At 42.2% G+C, this 19,328-nt stretch overlaps 2 protein-coding genes across 11 annotated transcripts in view; one reads left to right on the plus strand and one right to left on the minus strand.

The window, feature by feature from the left end:
- The window catches only part of GRB7 (growth factor receptor bound protein 7), a 76,429-nt gene that overhangs the window by 27,268 nt on the left and 29,833 nt on the right, over window positions 1-19,328 (plus strand). For 2 of the 6 annotated variants that reach the window (XR_013535924.1, XM_078374339.1), the window contains 2 exons: window positions 9,105-9,153; window positions 14,184-14,248. Coding sequence is in view for 4 of the 6 variants with exons in the window: in XM_078374339.1 (XP_078230465.1) it covers window positions 9,105-9,153; window positions 14,184-14,215 (81 nt within the window). In the remaining 2 variants the exon portion in view is untranslated. Of the gene's footprint in view, window positions 1-9,104; window positions 9,608-10,265; window positions 10,429-11,567; window positions 11,720-14,183; window positions 14,249-19,328 lie in introns of those variants that run through there. The other 4 variants (XM_078374337.1, XM_078374338.1, XM_054257095.2 and 1 more) reach the window with 4 other exon arrangements.
- The window catches only part of IKZF3 (IKAROS family zinc finger 3), a 95,739-nt gene continuing 81,528 nt past the window's right edge, over window positions 5,118-19,328 (minus strand). For 4 of the 5 annotated variants that reach the window (XM_035301442.3, XM_078374342.1, XM_008997501.5 and 1 more), the window contains 2 exons: window positions 18,016-18,132; window positions 5,118-6,936 (listed from right to left, as the gene is read on the minus strand). In XM_035301442.3, the coding sequence (XP_035157333.3) occupies window positions 6,233-6,936; window positions 18,016-18,132 (821 nt within the window). In that variant the 3' untranslated portion in view covers window positions 5,118-6,232. Of the gene's footprint in view, window positions 6,937-18,015; window positions 18,133-18,249; window positions 18,488-19,328 lie in introns of those variants that run through there. The other variant, XM_008997503.5, reaches the window with a different exon arrangement.

Below are 19,328 nucleotides of genomic sequence, written 5' to 3' on the forward strand. Positions count from 1 at the left end.
TAAAACAACATGAAAGAAACTGTGTTAGAGATCAGTTACCTCCATAATTCATTTGTCAAGGAATTACTATTATGATCTAGTATGGTCTTTGGATATTTTTCATGTCTTTAAATTTAGGTCATGGTACATACAGTGGAAAATTTACAACGATCCCACATAATCCACACACCTCTCAAAGGTAACATTAGCTCTCATACAAAATTATGGAAAACCTCACAACATCCTTGGAAGGTATATTCTTACAAAAATTTAATATACTCATTAACATTCCTATTTCAAATAGCTCAATCACTATCAACACATAAGACAGTCCACTCTGGTAATACAGTATTAAGAAGAAACTCAGTCTGGCCGCAGAGGCTCATGCCTGTAACCCCAAAGTGTTGGAGGCTGAGGTGGGTAGACTACTTGAGGCCAGGAATTCAAGACCAGCCTGGGCAATATGGGGAGACCCAGTCTCTACCAAAGGTACAAAAATTAGCGGGTGTGGTGGTGCATGGCTGTAGTCTCAGCTAGTTGGGAGGCTGAGACTGGAGGATCGCTCGTTGCTTGAGCCCAGGAGGTTGAGGCTGCAAGTGAGCCATGACTGCGCCACTGCACTCAGCCTGGGCAACAGATCAAGGCTTTGTCTCAAAAAAAAAAAAAAAAAAGGAAACTTGCATCCAGTTTCTTCAAAGTGCAAAAACCTGTGTATCTTGACAACGCTGGTGGGGCACAGACTATCTACAGCTGGGGCGAGGGAGAAGCGCAGTCTTATGTTATTTTACAAGCTTTCAGAAATTCAAAGCCCACAATCCTCCTTCAGGCTCTTCTGAGTCCACAGTCCTAATGGGTCAGGAGTCCCAACCCTGGGCTCATTCTCAGAACCATTCAGTCGTGCAGCCTTGGAGAATAGAGTCCTTTTGCTGAGACGGCCCAGGTCCAGCCGTGGGTTTCAGATCAAAATTGTCCTCCTTTATCATCACTTATATCCCAGATCATTCTCCTTGTCTGACCTCTGGATATAGAGGTTTTTTGAACTATACTTTCTGTGTGAACACAAAAATAGTTTCCAATTCTCTAAAAGATGAGGTATCACTCTATGTCTTTTTTTTCTTCTGTTCCTGGTGCTAACTTTTAGGACAAAGTTTCACCACTCCCTTTTCTTCTTCCTTCTTGAGCTCACAAGTCCCAGTGCTGGGGCTTTGAGTCCTCAGATGGCCAACTTCTTTCACAAATCTTGAGTGTCCCAGAGTTTCCAAATCTCTGCTAGAGTCCAACATGCCTCCTTTCAGTGGGGTACGCTTTAAAATGAGGACTTTATTTTATTTTTGAGATGGAGTTTCACTGTTGTTACCCAGACTGGAGTGCAATGGCACGATCTTGGCTCACCGCAACCTCCGCCTTCTGGGTTCAAGCAATTCTCCTGCCTCAGCCTCCCGAGTAGCTGGGACTACAGGCATGCACCACCATGCCCAGCTAATTTTTGTATTTTTAGTAGAGATGGGGTTTCACATTGTTGACCAGGATGGTCTCGATCTCTTGATCCACCTGCTTCGGCCTCCCAAAGTGCTGGGATTATAGGTGTGAGCCACTGAAAATGAGGACTTTAAAGAAACAGTTCCATTGTGGTCTTACCACCTGGGATTATATATAACAGAAGTACTGCTTTTTTTCCTTAAAACTTTTTTTTTTTTCCTTAAGACGGAGTCTCACTCTGTTGCCCAGGCTGGAATGTAGTGGTGCAATCTCGGCTCACTGCTTCCTCTACCTCCTGGGATCGAGTGATTCTCCCACCTCAGCCTCCTGAGTAGCTGTGATTACAGGCGCGCACCACCGTGCCTGGCTAATTTTTGTATTTTTAGTAGAGACGGGATTTCACCATGTTGGTCAGGCTGGTCTCGAACTCCTGACCTCGTGATCTGCCTGCCTCAGCCTCCCAAAGTGCTGGGATTACAGGCATGAGCCACCGTGCCAGGCCCTCCTTAAAACATTCTAAACCTCACATTCAATAGGGGGTGGGGGGGGCAGGAAATAGGAGAATAATAGTCATACAGATGTTACCCGGAAAAACTTTATGTTCTGTCTGTTCCTCATGGAACAAAGCCAAAAAGGAAAACTTTATGTTGATGTGAGATTTGACACAGTGTTTCAACTGAGCAAAATTTTGTGTTTTTAAACATTTCTGTTTGCCAAAGGAATCTGGCTGTGGCTGGGCTCAGTGGCTCTCGCCTGTAACCCCAGCACTTTGGGAGGCTGAGGTTGGTGGATTGCTTGAGCCCAGGGGTTCAAGACCAGCCTACGCAGCATGGTGAAACAACATCTCTGCAAAAAAGTACAAAAAAATTAGCTGTGCCTGGTGGCATGCCTATAGTCCCAACTACTTGGGAGGCTGAGGTGGGAGGATTGTTTGAGTGAGCCTAGGAGGTCAAAATCTGAGGTTATTTTCTATCTGGACCATTTTGAGTATGGGCCTAACAAAATGTTAAGCACTGCATTTAAAAGGTAAAAAGTGTTGTCACTGACAAAGTGAGAAGCTGTGTCAGGAACGGCTTAGAATGAGTCACAAAGCGCAAGATTAGCTGGCTTATCGGAGCCAAGGCAAATGTCTTTTTGGGGAAAGATTTCAGAAATCTAAAGACTGATGAGTTCATTCTCTCTTTTTTTTCCTAGTAGTGGTGGTGGGGGTTCATGGGAGAGACACTTCTAGTTCTCTCTCCATAGAAAGTACCGATGCAACACTTCAAACAGTGACCAAAAACATTTGGAAAGGTGGGTACAGTTTGTGCCTGCCTGTAATTCCAGCTACTTGGGAGGCTGAGGCAGGAGGATTTCTTGAGCACAGAGTTTGAGTCTGGCCTACACAACATAGTGAGACCCTGTCCTCTAAAATATATATATATATATATATATATATATATATATTTAATACACTTGGAGCATTTGTTCTGTTTCTTTTCCACCCTCAGCCCAATTCTGTCACCTTGGCTGCAAGGAAACTTTTCATGGGTTTGGCTGTTCCTCAGATCATGGCCTCCTGGGTGTATGGTGGAAGGCTGGTGGGAAATGAAGCAGAGGGGCTAGGCGGCTTGTGTTCAGAGGGAGTCTGCATGAGAAACTACAGGTCCTGCCTGGCACTGCTCCAGGGCTTCAGTGCCCAGCAATGGCAGATGCTTGAACTCAGGAGGGAGAGGTTGCAGTGAGCTGAGATCATGACACTGCACTTCAGCCTGGGCCACAGAGCAAGACTCTGTCTCAAAAAAAAAAAAAAGTTGGTCTCCTCTGCAAAGACTTGAACACTAATCTGATGGAAAGGCTTCCTTTCCCTAGTTTTCTCTTTTACTAATCCCTGCCTCCAAATTCTCTTTCTCTTGTCCCCTGAAGAACCAACAGGATGTGTGATATTTCAAGAACATAATGAGCAACTCCTCTTTCACAATGGGAATAAGCAATCTGGCATAGCTTGGAGTCTAGTATTACGGAAATACAGTGATATATTGAAGACTACACACCAAAATACATCCATTCCTTTAGCTGAAATCTCAAACATGTTGGGACTGTTGCCATGGAATTTCATAAAACCCTTTTTCCTGAGACAGACGCCATGCCACAAAGAAGGATAAGCTATTTGTGCAGTCTGAGGTGGAGCATTTTAATTACTGGCAGCACACGGCCGAGTTGAGTTTGAGCCGAATGCATAAGCCCTTTAGAAATAAAACACTAATCTACCAGGAATTTGGGATTCTTGGCTCTGGTAGAAATGTTCACAAAGCTGACTCTTAATTTGTAAACAGGCTCCATGAAGTTGTCTCTGGAAGCAGAATTTATTTTCCCTAACATAATTTCTTAAAAAGGAAAAAAAAAAGGCTTTGGTAAACAGCTGCATTTGCCAATTTGTGTGTACGCTTTGGGGCAAGATCAAAATACCTTTGTTTTTTTTCCTCTCCACCACCTTCTTCCCATTCACAACTCAGTGATTAAAGGAAAAACTTAACACACCATTTTCATACCAAAGGAATGTGAAGCACGTATTCATATAAATACTCCTCTGCTTAATATATTCATACATTAGGAGGTTTAAACAATAACCTGTGGTTACTGCGTAATCACATAATAATTTAAAGCTAGAAGGGACCTACGAGAACATTTAAATCCAATTCCTATTTTACAAATGAGGAAACTGAGGTTTTTTGTTTTTTTTTTGAGACAGGGTCTCACTCTGTCACCCAGACTGGAGTGTAGCAGGGCCATCTCCGCTCACTGAAACCTCTGCCTCCCAGATTCTCCTGTCTCAGCCTCCCAAATAGCTGGGATTACAGGCATATGCCATTACTGCCTAGTTAATTTTTGTATTTTTAGTAAAGACAGGGTTTTACCATGTGGGCCAGGCTGGTCTCAAACTCTTGACCTCAAACGATGTGCCCACCTCAGCTTCTCAAAGTGTTGGAATTACAGGTGTGAGCCACTGAGCCTGGCAGGAAATGAAGTTTCAAGAGTTAAATGAGGCTGGGTGCGGTCGCTCACACCTGTAATCCCAGCACTTAAGGAGGCTGAGGCAGGCTGATTGCTTGGGCCCAGGAGTTCAAGACCAGCAGCATGGGCAACATAGTGAGACCCCTGTCTCTACAAAAGGTACAAAAATTATCCAGACATGATGGTGCATGCCTGTAGTCCCAGTACTCAAGAGGCTGAGGTGGGAGGATCACCTGAGCCTGGGGAGGTCAAGGCTGCAGTGAGCCATGATTGCACCACTGCACTCCAGCCTGGGCAACAGAGTGAGATCCTGTCTAAAAAAAAAATTAAATGATTTACTCAAAGTCACATAGCTAATTAGCAGATTTTGTGACTCCCTATTCCAGTGCTAATTTTACAATGATAATAGCACTCCTCCTGATAGTATGTCCACATTGTGAGGGGCAAGGATGACTTATACATTTGTCAAACTGTGATCAGACTTTCAGGAATTTTCATGGAATACAGCAGTTCCATTTAAATAGGTAGAAATGGGCCAAAGCCTGCCTGATCAAGGAGGGCCTGTCAGTAGAGGTGTCCCTCTTCACCCCATCCTGGAGCTCAGCTCCGATCTGAACACACATGGCGTCTATCTCCAATTCCTCTCCTGTGGGTGGGGGGGAGGCTAAGCCACACTTTTTTTTTTTTTTTTTAATGGAAAAAAATCACTGGTAAATTGGTTTTGGGTCTGTATTACCAATTCTCCATGAACTCTTTCAGGAACTTTTAGGTAGCTGTTTTTTTGTTTGTTTGTTTGTTTGTTTTGTTTTTTTTTTTTCTTTGCCAATCAGTTTGAGCTTATGAGGTTGCTCAGGTTAGCCTTGAACTGATGACCTCGCCTTCGCAAGCGCCATGACCTCCGGCGGGAGCCACTTTGGACCCCGAGCCGTTTTTTTTTTCTATTGGTGCTGCCAAACCATTTCCCCCTTTGTCATACACTTGTTCTTCCAACCTTGACCAAAGGAAAGGGATGCCATTTATCCGCAGTGGACAACCTTCTGGAGTTTCAACGATGGTCTATATTTAAAACCATCAGTTCTTCTGGCATAGATTTTCTCCTGTAGACAATTGGTTTAGCCCAAAGCAGCTCAGCTTTTCACTGGAGATGGGAGGGTAAAGGGTAGAAGCAGAAGTGCCATTAGATGACATGTTAAAATAATGTGATAGGAAATGAATCTGATGCTTGGAGAATGGGGTCTTCAGTTAACTCGTAACAGATACTTAGTTTATGGCTGTTCTTTTTCTTGCTCTTAGCCTGTCATTTAGATGAGGGAGATTACATCCTAACCCTTCAGCCCATGAAGAAGTACAGAAGGGTGAGGATCCCAACAAGGTCAGCTGGTCAGCTCTTCCTCTTTGTGGATTTGCACATATGACTGAAAAGCTTTTCCATATATGGTTGATATATCTTAGAAACAATGTCTCATGTAACACATCTCCGGGACTGCTCATTCTATTGCTGTAGAAGATAATGACCAAATACGTTTTTGGCTTTTAAATTCCATAAAATTCAAGTCCCTGATGGGAAGACAAAGGTTTCACAAAAGTAAATAATGTGCTGGATCTGTGAATAATTTCTGAAGGAAGACAGTGTAGCTCTGGCTCCCCATGTGAACACAGCTAAAAATGGTATGAAAAGGAGTCTGGAAGTGAGTATGTTTTGAGAGCAATCTGTTAGGTGAGGTTATCGATTTTTAGAAATGATATTGAACACTTAGGGGCATTCTCTGAGACAAGATATTCACTTCAGCAGGGCTCTGTGTTCTCCTCTGGCTATGTGAGACGAGAACTCATATCGATCATGGCTTCGATATCCACACATGTTACACTCGAAAGGGTCACGGAAACCGTGGCAGCCCATGTGAATGGTGAACATCACATAGTCCAGGAAGAGGATGCGGCAGTGGCCACACCGATACACATCCATCACCTCCCCTTCTTTGTTGATCACTTTGATGGAGTCTCTTGGGCAGATTGGGGGGGGCTTGAGGAGTTCATAAGAGCGGGGGGCCTCCTTCAGAAGTGGCATCCCGTTGCGGGCCCGAGGAAGGACCATGTGATTTTGCTGATATATGTGATTCTGGCGTTCTTCATGGTTGCTGTCAGTATCTGTGGAGTCGTGGCCACTATTGTTGGGGGAGAGGCCTCTTTCAGAAGGCACACTCTTCTCTGGAAGGTGGATGCTTTTCTTTTCCAGCTCCTGAGGGGTACCGTTTGGCATCTCAGCCCGGGTGAGGGCTATGGGATACATGCTGCTAATAACTGGAACCATCTCGGAGGTGGGAGCAGGTGGTGTCTGGACCAAGGGGCGCAGGGCTTCAGCACCAAGATAGCTGATGGCATTATTGATGGCTTGGTCCATCATGCGGGTCTGTATGATCTCACTCTCTTTCTCATACATATAGCTCGAATTATAGTTGACGTCAAAGCAGTGGCGCTTCTCACCTGGAACAAGTGACAGAAAAGGTTACAAAGGGAACACTGCCGAGGCAGAGAGTATGTAAATATTTTCTAGAGACTTCAAAAAGGGAGGAAAGTTAAGTTGCCTGCTGGTTCCCCATGGTGCTGAAGTCTCAGGGGATGCTGGTCGGCAGCACCTTGTTTGGATGGTTAAAATAAAGCCAGCAGGCAGAAGGGAGGGGCAGAGATGTGGTTCAGTTGAGGCCATGTGGTAAGGTCGGCCCACTGTGCATGTCAGAGGGGAGCCCTCAACGAAGGAGGGAAAGAAGCAGGACACTAGGATGGGGCTAGAGGGACAAGGGAGCTACCAGCCTGTGGGAGTCTAGGGCTTCTGCCATAGTTCGTGATCTCTTAAGACACAGTCAACTCCCAACTCTTATTTTGTTTGTTATTTTCTGCTTGCAATATTAGGTAGCCTGGGGGACGGAAATGCTGCAAAGAGTTGGGACACTCAGTGACTCACCTCAGCAGCTTTTTAAATAGCTGCAGAGACAGAGAAAGTAGCCCCCCAGACTCCAACTGGCTACTCCCCGGACTCACCAGTCCTAGCTGACTGAAACTGAAGTGAAAGAACTTCAAATGTGGAAATTTATAGAAAAGCTTTTTTGAGAAGAGATCATGGTCTTTGTCCCTTTCCTAAAGTGTGTTTCTCTTCCTGTGCTTGGCAAGTATGTCTCTGATACACACGTGATCATTAGGGCCTATCTCACACTTAACTGAAAAAATATACTTGTGGTCACCCCCTTCTTCTCATGTCAAACTGCTGAGAAGTTTTGAAAACAGTGTTTAGCCACTGTCGGGGCTTGTGGGTGTTGTGTGTTAGAAAACAGAGGCTCTCTGGTCACAGGGAAGTCAGGGATGGGGACTGCAGTGAGGGCAGATGTGCTCAGTGGTGAGGGGTGGGGAGAGGGGAGAGAAAGCTAGGAAGGCGAGCTGAGTGCTGGAGGTGAGGCTGAGGTCACTGCTGATCCTTTCCATTCTGTCAGCTTGGATTCTGGAGAGATTTGCTAAACCATGTCCTTCTGTAATGTTTCCTAGGCATGTTGAGATTCCAAAATTTGTCACTGCCATACAGCAATGAAATAAAAAAGAAAAAAAATGAGAAAACAAAAGGATTGAAAGGACCAGTTCCTGTTCTGGAGGTATCTCCAACTTAGTGGATGAAAAATAAGACCTATGTATATGGAAGTGGAGAAAAAGTATAAGTTAAAAGTTGACTGGGTGCGGTGGCTTATGCCTGTAATCCTAGCACTTTGGGAGGCTGAGGCAGGAGGATCACTTGAGCCCAGGAGTTTAAGACCAGCCCAGGCAACATAGAGAAAGCTCGTCTCTACAAAAAAAAAAAAATACAAAAATTAGCCGGGCACCTGTAGTTCCAGCTACTCAGGAGGCTGAGGTGGGAGGATCACCTGAGCCTGGGATGCAGAGGTTGCAGTGAGCTGAAATGGTGCCACTGCACTCCAGCTTGGGTGGTAGAGTGAGACCCTGTCTCAAAAAAAAAAAAAAAAAAAAAAAAAGAAGAAGTTGTAAAAGGACTGCTTTGCTCTATGGAGGTCTTTGCTTTTATTCTAAATGCCCACATTTGAGGCATTTAGGCAGGAAAGTAACATGTTCTGTAAAAAGAATAATAAGTGACATATAGGCACTGGCAAGACAATTTGGTATAAACTGTATATTTGGGCATTAAGGGAATGCAGAAACTTCAGAAGTACTTGGGGAAGGGAATGCATTCTTGGAAAATCTAAATTTTGAGAAGGGTCTTGATGAACTGGTAGGATTTAGATTTTCAGAGAAGTGGGAGAGGACATCCTAGTTAAGGGGAGTGCAGGAATGAAGGCAGAGAGGCAGGCCTACATGGAACATGCACAGTAAGAGTCTGATTGAAACTAGATCAAGAAGTATGAAACACAGGATTTCCCAGGCTTCACTCTGCTTTCCTATTTGGCAATATCTACACACCAGTGCGGTATGGTGGTTAAGAAAACAAACTCTGGAGTCAGATGGGCTGGGTTTGATGCTGGCTCCATTGGTCACCGGTTGTGTGACCTTGGGCAAGTCACTTAACCTGTCCTCATGTAAAGTGAAGATAATAATTGTATCTCTGTTCTGTGTCCTCACGTAAAGTGAAGCTAATAATTGTATCTCCCTCACAGGGTCGCTGGAAAGCGCTTAGAACAGGTCCTGCCACATGGAAAACACTTGGTAAGTGCTTGGATTTTTTCTTTGTTTGATTTGGTTCACTTTTTTTTCTAAAATAAATGTGGTTTTTAAGGAAACTTTATATCACTAACATAAATGGAAAACCAGAATCACTTATTTTTCGAGTAGAAGGTAACTATGAAAAATAAAGACAATCAAACAGAGCATTGGCCGGGCACAGTGGCTCAAGGCTGTAATCCCAGCACTTTGGAAGGCCGGGGAGGGAGGAACACCTGAGGTCGAGAGTTCTAGACCAGCCTGACCAACATGGTAAAACCCTGTCTCTACTAAAAATACAAAATTAGCTGGGTGTGGTGGCACATGCCTGTAATCCCAGCTACTCAGGAGGCTGAGGCAGGAGAATTGCTTGAACCTGGGAGGAGAAGGTTATGGTGAGCCGAGATTGTGCCTGGGCAACAAGAGCAAAACTCCATCTCAAAAAAAAAAAAAAAAGAAATGGAGCATTTCATAACATTTTGATCAGATACTACTGTGAGTACTTGGAGACTAAGATCCCATTACCCTTTGTTAAAAACAGAGATTACCAATGGTGAGACTAGTGTTAAAGATAGCTGGTATCAAATTAAGTCTAAATCTTTCTCTTTAGTATAATCTGGGAGACTGAAAGATAACTGGAAAGAAAATAATTGTCCTGCTGTGTGGACCCAGGTTTTTCAATGGCACCGTGTGCCTGCTGGCAATTTGCATCCTACATTTGGGGAAACACTGAAAAAAGATAATGCATGGTAGGACCAAATGATGGGCATTCCAAATGGCTCACTGTAGGGTTTGAATTTGAACAAAGAGCCGAGGCTACCTGCCCTTGAAAAAGACAGGCTTGTGGTTAACATAACAGTAATGTGTAAGGCAGACCAGAACAGTGAGAAATTGGAGTCAGAAGAACCAGCTATAGAACAAATTCCTATGAGATGAATTTGTCCTTGCATCCCCCCCAAGCAGCTGACCTTAAGGCCAACCTGATAGTTTCTAAACAAATACCTGAGAGAAAAAAATATATATGCAAAGGAAAACACCTGTCTTGGAAACTCAATAAGAAGCAACAGCAGAGTAGACTTTGGTCAAAGTAATCAATGGGTTTTATTTTCAATTTCCAGATTGGATATATCTTTGGTCAAGGCCATCTGGAAGACTTGGAACATGAAAGCCAGCTAAGGTCACAGACACCCATTCCCTAGAATGTGACACAGAAATGATGAACTTTAGTTTCTTGGCCCTTTTAAGATTATTGGTGATTTTACAGTGTGGCCACCTCTGTTCAAGTCCCTAAAAACCAGAGGTCCTTGAGAAACTTTTCACCTAACAGAGAGGCTCCAGAAGGCTTCTGGGTGGGGTAGGCACATCACAAACTCTGCTTTTATCTTTTCTCCCAAGAGTTTGCTTTACTTAATGAATTGCCTACAATTTCGTAATCTATACCACCTGCAGTGTATGTCAGAAAACAGCTGAGTGCTAAAATTGTAAAAGGCAAAACATTAAGAGGAAAATAAACCCTTGGATGAGTGGAAATATGTGACTAAATTCTGTAGTTAACACAGACCATTGTTCATTGTTAAGGAGATGGGGCAACCTCAGATGTTCACGTGCATGCAGCTTGTAATCATCAGATAGATCCTCTCGTCTGAGTTACGGTAACTTAAGCAGTGCAGATGATTATCAGTCACCTGTAGACACGATGACTCAATGTGTATGAAACTCAGAAAGGGTAAACTACAGTAATTGAAAAGCCAACAGCTCACGTTTCTTTAGTAACACACTCATAAAAAAGGTTAGTCAAACCACAAGAGCGTAACTGCTTCCAAACCTGCACAGAGCATCTGGTCCAGCTTCTAGTCACAATCACATCACACCTTTGAATGATTCATGATACCAGCTTCAGGCTGAATTGGAGGTCTTCTTCCAACAAAAATACACACAGTAATAGCAAGTCCGAAGTTCAGAAACCAAGGCTGCCTGGTTGGGCCGTTCCCTACTTGTGGTTCTTTTTAAAGGTATCAATCTCTCATATCTTGGCTTTGTTAACTCTAAGCAACCACCTGACCTGAACTGATGCAATGTGGTGAGGACACATGGTTGTTGGCTTTTAAGTGCCAACTTGGAAGTACAGAATCACAGGCTAGAGGTAAAAGGGCCCTTAACTGAGTATGTGGATTCAGAACTCTGTAGGGTTGAGGGGCAAGACCCACCACCCTAATATGTTTACTTCTGGTCATTATATTTCACAGTACCTAGCACTGTGCCTTATATACAATAATTCCAATATGATAAGTACTATTTATTGAGCCCCTGCTGTATGCACTGTGCCATCCTAGACACTTTGCATACTGTCTCATTTTACCAGCCTGTTAGGGGTTACTTTTTTTTTTTTTTTTGAGACGGAGTCTTGTTCTGTCACCCAGGCTGGAGTGCAATGGCACAATCTCCACTCACTGCAACCTCCATCTCCCGGATTCAAGCGATTCTCCTGCTTCAGCCTCCTGAGTAGCTAGGATTACAGGTGCCTGCCACTATGCGTGGCTAATTTTTGTATGATACCTTTTAAGGTATGAATTATTATCTCTCAGATGAGGAACCTAAAGCACAAACAGGTTGATTCACTTTCCAAGATTGCCCAGTTGGTGAAGAGAGAACCAGATGTAATCCAAGAGCCCACATATCCCAGTATATGTTTGAGTATGAACTGCTGTTGCCCAGCTGCCACCTTGCCCATGGCTGCACAGCCCCACCACCAGCAGTGACTTCAGATTTTCTGTTGCAATGGTTCCCATAGCAGAGGGCAAGGGGGTTTAGTGGCAGTAACTGTTTTTTTCCACATGGACCAGCACACACATTCAAGAAGTATACGCTGCACAGAGTGGGTATGATGTCTATAAAGTGCTTCATGGTGCCAGGCATGTGTAAGCACTCTGTTTTCATGATTTGCTTAGCACAATGTTGGGTGATTTGACGAATACAATAAAATTGCAATCCAATAGAGGAGACGCAGCATTTACATCATTTCATGACAAATTGGTATCCTTAATGGTACATGGTAGAACAAAGCATAGAGTAGCCAAGAGAGTGGAAAGAGAAAACTATGAGCTACTTCTCAAATATGCCACACTTAATATGGGGCAAATATTAATCTATTATTTTCTTCAAAGTCTCCTTGTAATCAAGGTGATGGTTGTGGTGGTGGTGGAGACAGTTATATCTATAAGAAGCAGACTAGTAAACTTGCCTGGGGTGCAGAGAGAGAACATCCGTATGGGAATGCGGATAATGTGCGTTTCTTTTTTTTTTTTTTTTTTTTTGAGACAGGGTCTCACTTGATTGCTCAGGTGGGATTGCAGTGGCATGATCACAGCTCACTGCAGCCTCAACCTCCTGGGTTCAAGTGATACTCCCACCTCAGCCCCCCAGGTACCTGGAACTACAAGGCCCATGCCATCACGCCTGGCTAATTTTTTGATTTTTGTTTGTTTGTCTGTTTTGCCGAGACAGGGTCTTACTGTGTTGCTCAGCATGGTCTCAAACTCCTGAGCTCAAGTGATCCTCCCACCTTAGTCTCCCAAAGTGCTGGGATTACAGGCATAAGCCACTGCGCCCGGCCTACAATGTGTACTTTTAAGGGCAGACGTGAGGGACGGCATTCAGAAAAGAGTGAGATATTACACAGAAGAGGGAGGAGGAGAAGCAAAGGACTGGTTGGCTGAAATGATAAAATTAGAAGAAGTAAGCTGAAGACAGATTGTGGAAGGCTCAGAAGGCCTGACTGAATGGTTTGGATTTTATTCCATTGGGAGTCATTGAAAGGTTTTTTTGAAGAGGGTGGCAAAATGATCGAACCTTTAGAATAACAGAAATCCAATATTTCTGGTAAGGTGAAATGTTCAGGTTTTAAGTCTTAAGGTTCTTCAAGTCACTTAAATGTCTTTGCTGCTTCTCCTGGGAAATGTCATATAATTTCCCAAACATGTTATCGCTCACTCTTACTATCAGCACACATCCATAAGCAAATGAACAAAAAAAGCAGGTAAGTAGAGAAAATGGAATATCCAGTCATCATCATGGCTCTGATCTCAACCTAGGTGAAACTAACACTTCTTGCAGGAGGTGGAAAACAGAGGGGAGCCAGAGTACAAGAAGAAACAGGAAGGAGGGAAGAACAGAGAGAGCTGTGGGGGTGGTGCTGGGGAGAGCTGAGCTGGAGACCACATTTGGTTGCTGCAGAAGTCTTTGTCCTCTGTGAGACACTGGGAAGTGCTATATGGATGTCATCTGTTCTCATGGAGTCACCAGGGAAGACTTCTTTTCTAAAGAGAATCACCCTTGACGGAGAACAATTGCCCTTCTTCAAGGGACTTTTTTCTCCTACCAACTTTCTTTTTTCTTTTTTTTTGAAACAGTCTTGCTTTGTCACCCAGGCTGGTGCAATCTTAGCTTACTACAACCTCTGCCTCCCGGATTCAAGTGATTCTTGTGCCTCAGCCTCCCAAATAGGCGGGATTACAGGCACCCACCACCACACCTGGCTAATTTTTGTATTTTTAGTAGAGATGGGGTTTCACCATATTGGCCAAGGCTGGTCTTGAACTCCTGACCTCAAGTGATCCACCTGCCTTGGGCTCCCAAAGTGCTGGGATTACAAGTGTGAGTCACTGCACCTGGCCTCTCCCACCAACTTTCAACGACCAGACTCCTCGCTTTCAAAACTCCCCATATGACATGCACTGCTCTTGATCACCTCCTGGGGAAGGAAGGGCCTGGACTGCAGCGCTTATAGGCCAAGGTCTGGCACTGCTCTGTCGCCTGCCAGCTGTGTCGCTCCACCTCTCTGATTCTCCTTCCTTCCATGGTGAAAGAGCCTCACTGGTGGTTCCTAATATCCCTAAAATGCTATGACATTATAATGCTTATGGGATTATGGACTTTAGGCCTTCGGGAAGGGGTTGGAAAAACACGTTTTTCTTTTAGAAACAGGTATTAAAACTGCTTCCTGTTGCTGTTAACCAAAGCAGGCAATTTCTCATTAGTTACCTCACAGGGAGAACCGATGGTTTGTTGAAGTGTCAAAACCTCATTAACATGTTTACCACAGGTGAGTGAGATCTTTTTTTAATGTTCTTTTCAATATGAAAACTTCCTTTAATAAAGTAATACATAAAACTTTTAAAATAAGGAGATGCTATGGTAACCACTTTGGTCTGAATAACATCTGTTTTTTTGGGAAAGAATAAAAATCAGGAGAAATATGCAGAAATGTAGTCATTTTTCTTCTCCATCCAAGAGAGAAATCCATTTTGAGCCAAGTATTTGAGGATGGCCTAGTTTGAAGTGTAGTCAAACAAGTTTATAACAGGAGAACAAGATTCAGAGGGAGGAAAACCCCTAAAGGACTATATGTGCAAAGGAAGGCCTCTTGTCCTTTGAAAAGAACAACTTAAACAGAAGTATTCTGACAATGTAAAGGTGTCGATTCCTGATAGATGTGTGTCAATTTTTTTCCTATTTGAAACAAAGCCATACACAGTTTCTTGGAGAATTAGAAAAAAAATTATTTTTCTCCGACTTGAGAGCATGTTTGTGTCTCAAAATACATTTAGACTTGATCCAATCTGTCCCTCTTCCCCAGTTCATCTCTAATAGATGTAAAATGCTCCCTACTGGTAATTATCTCCACCTTGCCTGACAGATAGCAACAGGCTGACCTGATAGTCTAATTTCACCTTTACCCTCATAGTACAAGAGGTCAGGGAAGTCAAGGCTGGTCTGAGTGCTATACAATCATCAGCAAAGATTAAACGGAATGACTCAGTCTTCCTTCGCACCTTACTCATTGCCCTTACCCTGGCAGCTGAATCTTCAAAAAACAGTGCCTTGGAGAGGAAATATAGGAGAAAGGAGAGAAGAGGAGAAGAGAAGGGAGGAGGGGAGGGGAGGGAAGGGGAGAGGCGAGGACAGGAGAGGAGACAAGAGGACAATAGCCCACGTTTTATATCACTTCATCTCATACACTGCACAGTGTCACAGATAATGTTCCTTTTTCCCTCCCTTGACATTACTGTTTTCTATTACAAAGGTTGATTTGGTTAAATAATTTAAGGGATTTCTTTATTTTTATTTTTAAAAAACCTTGTTTCAAACAAAGGTTTAGGATATAAGTTAATGTAAAAAGATTAGAACAATGCCCCGGAACAAGAATGTCATGTATATGACAGGAACTCTTAGCCTTCTGTATGATGGATGAACAGACAAAAGAGTGAATGAACAAGTGGTACTGCCCTAAGCAAAACACATGAATGTTGGGCTAATGTAACTGTGTTTTAGATTCTCAGATTTATACCATTTGTCTTAAAAAAAAATCCCAAAAACCTAGGATATGGTTTATAACATGAACACCGTATCTGTATAGCCTTGAGAAAAAGGCTATCTGAAGTTACACAGATGGGCTTTATAAACACACAGTGGTATCAATAGTTGCTGACTTCGATTTCTTTTCTAATTAATCTCACAGATTTGCAGATGAGAGGTACCTTCCAGGGCACTTCATCACCTATTCAGTTTCTTCATTTCATAGATGAGTAAAGAGAGGACCAGAAAGGTTCTGTGATTAGTCTAAACATACACAGTTAAGAAATGACAGAGCTAGGATCAGAACCTGGGTCTTTTAGCTTCTAATCCAGTACTCTTCTTATTGCACTATACCACAATTTACCAAAAAAAAAAAAAAAAAATTTCCCCCAGTTATTCTGGGCCCTGAAGTACTGAAGTTGCTATCTCAGTTTGATAAAGAGCTAACTAACTCTACTAAGTTTCTGATTCCAGCACAGAGAGAATGTGATGGTTCAGAAGATGAGAAATCAACACCTATAAGATCAGCATCTCTCACAAGTCTGGAAGGGTGAAATGAAAACCCTCTGGTTGCAACAGTCAAACAAATGAAACAGATTCCCCAGGCAATGGGCTAAATGGCCTGAATTTGCACATATGAAACAGGCTGTATTTTTGAACCCATGAAATACCAAAGCAACTTTTATTAAGTAGGGCTTTAGTTCAACCATAGGTTTAGGGCAACTGTAAATACTAGGGACTATCTCTCAAATTTTAGTTCTCTTAGACCAAAATGCATTGACAACTGGATTGAAATTAAGTCGCTTTACATTTTTTTCTTGCCCAGCTCTCCCTGTGATGTCCCTCCCCATATCAGCTTCAGCCATTTCTAGAGTCAAAACTTTCTCTGGACCAGCCTGGGCAACATAAAGAGATTCCATCTGTATAAAAAGTTTAAAAATTAGCTGAGCCTGGGGGTGTGTGCCCATAGTTCCAGCTACTTGGGAGGCTGGGTTAGGAGGATCTCTTGAGCCCAGGAGTTTGAGGTGTGATTGCACCACTGCATTCCAGCCTGGGCAGAAGTGTGAGACCCTGTCTCAAAAAAAAAAAAAAAAAAAAAAAAACCACCAAATCAAAAACCCATTACTTTCCCCAAACTAAAATACACTCATGGCATAGAATAATGGTGCAAGCTTTCTTTTATACTCCAGTCAGAACCTCTTCGTATAAGTAAAGCCCAAAAGATATATGGGCAATGTTTGTAGACAACGTCTTAAACTCCCCATTTGTTTACTGTGCCTAAACTCTAAATGGAAGTCACTACATACTCCCCTGACATTTCTCACCGAGGGAAGGGAGGACAGCAAGGAGGAGGGGACCTCCCTAAACTGAAATACACCAACTTTACTCTGACGCAATTTATTCTTAAAGTGACTACAAGTGCAAAAATCTTTCAGTTAGTCAAAGTAAAATAAATAGGCAGAAATACCAAAGTAGGTAATTTTGAAATATATAAATTCTTTCAATATATCTCTATAATTCACATAGAACGTCTGCTTGTAAAAACATTATCTATACCATAATCAAATTTAGTCAGATTTAAAAACCAGGTAGGCATTTATTATCTATAAGAGCTATTGAGAAGAATAAATACAAAAGGACTGAAATAAAAAATCAACAGCTGGAAGCAGCTTTGGAAAAAGACTGAGACAGGTTTCTAAAATATTACTGATGTTGAGGGAGGTCTATTTTCATGTGATAATTATTTTTGTTCAATATCACCAACTTTCAATTTATAGCAAAACTGATACGTTCCATTTCAGCTATCTACTTCACAAATACAAATCTATTTTAAATATCATGGTCACATTTATGTAAATATCTGAGAGACTTCAGCAACATATCTCTGCCATTTGGAAGTCCTAACACTTTAATGAACATAATTATTTCATAGCCATCTTATTCTGCTGTATTTTTCGACAATGTGAAAACCAATGACATAAAAATTAACTCCAGTAAGACAAATGATTAAATCAAACCTTGTTATTTAAATCTATGTTTGCCCAACCGCTTTCCCTTAAAGCCAATTCTCAATCAAATTCAAGAAAATATGGCAATATGTTTTAGAGCATGGAAAAAGTTTGAGGATGCTAACGAACCAATTTGTAAAATATAATTACAAAAGATTACAAAAATGCTATCTTGAACATCTTACTGGTACAAATTGCATAAACTCTCTCATGCAACATATGTCATTCAGAGTAAAGAGGAAGGAACAGGATTTTAAACATCACATCCATTTAGGAAATTGGATATCAAATACTCCCATCTTCTGTCACGATGATGCTTTAGTTAATGTATTATATTCTATTTTCTAGAGCTATCAAAATGAACCACGAAGAATAAAAGTACACAATGAAAAACTAATTATTTTAACAGAGGTTAAGCTAGGAAGGGCCTTGTGTAGCAAGCATCCTATGTTATTTCATTTAAACTGTCTGCTAACAACAGCAGGAAAAAGGTTTGTATTCTTACCAATGAATTTCTGAGGCATTGAGCTTTTTCGTTTTGCCACATTGCTTGCTAATCTGTCCAGAACGAGAGCTCTTTCACTTCCCATCTCTGCTTTGATGTGTCTTGCCTCCGCACTTGCTGGTTTGGAAAAATATAAAAAGAAGAGGGAAAAGAAAACATTGGTACATGGGGAGAAAAGGAAATAAACTGGAAGGAGAAGTGTCCAAAGTTGGATGCACACTCTGCTGTTGTTACCTGTTATGACTGCTCAGATTCTTGCCTGGGGTACCTGCTGTGGTCAGTGAAGCCGACACCAGGGCACATTCAAATCTTGCAGTCTTATGCCGAAACGGGAAAGCTCGACCCATCCCCAACCAGTACATTCATTAGCAAGAGGAAGTATTAAATAAACAGCCTGGACGTGGTTGGTTGCAAAAAGACAGATAGATGGAGATCTTCTAACCCCTGATCAGCCTTCTTTCTGATTCTGAGTAACTGCGTGTGACACCTGCAGACTGAAATAATTCTTCTTAACAACTTTGAAAAAAAAGCATGGTGCCCCAGATTTACTGCTCTGTTTGTTAACAGCACTTTTGAAAATAGATACACTCACACAGATAGCAAGACATCTCCTCAGTGATTTGTGTATTGAAATTCTGAGTGGTTTCTTTCTTTTTCATTTTTTTCAGCACGCTCCTCTCAGTTCCTATCTTTCATATTCTCTTTCTCTGTGCTCTGCATTATCTGTTTCATATGCTCTTCACATTTCAAAGTAGTCTCAGTTATAATTTCCCTGAGCAACACTTCTGCCTTGAAATTAAAGAACAATTTGTATAACACATCTCTATTGAATTTCTAATAAAAATGTGAATAAAAACTGCCTATGAATGTGGGCTAACTACCCATCCACAAATAGACTTGTGAGTAGTGTAGGCCTGTGGTTCTCAGACCTGGCTGGACGTTAGAATCACCTGAAGAGCATGTATGAAATACCTAAGCCCAGGTCCCCCTTCAGATCAATTAAATCAGGATTTCTGGTAAGGGGCCTAGGCAAGAATATTTTCAAAGCTCCCCAGATGATTTTTAAATGCAGCCAGAATTGAGAACTACTAGAAGAGTATATAAATAGTGCCAATATCTAATCAACTAAAACAGTAAACTGTAATAAATATAATTTACCTCAATTCAGCAGGCACTGCCCAAATTTATGTCTAAAGTTCAAAGAGATACCAGCTGCTCTAAATATAAGGCTTGACATTTTAACACATGATGCTAGCCTGAGCCAGGGATCAGCAAGCTTATTCTGTAAAGGGCCAGACAGTAAATTAAAAAAA

This window comes from Callithrix jacchus, chromosome 5, assembly GCF_049354715.1.
Source record: "Callithrix jacchus isolate 240 chromosome 5, calJac240_pri, whole genome shotgun sequence".
NCBI lineage: Eukaryota > Metazoa > Chordata > Mammalia > Primates > Cebidae > Callithrix > Callithrix jacchus.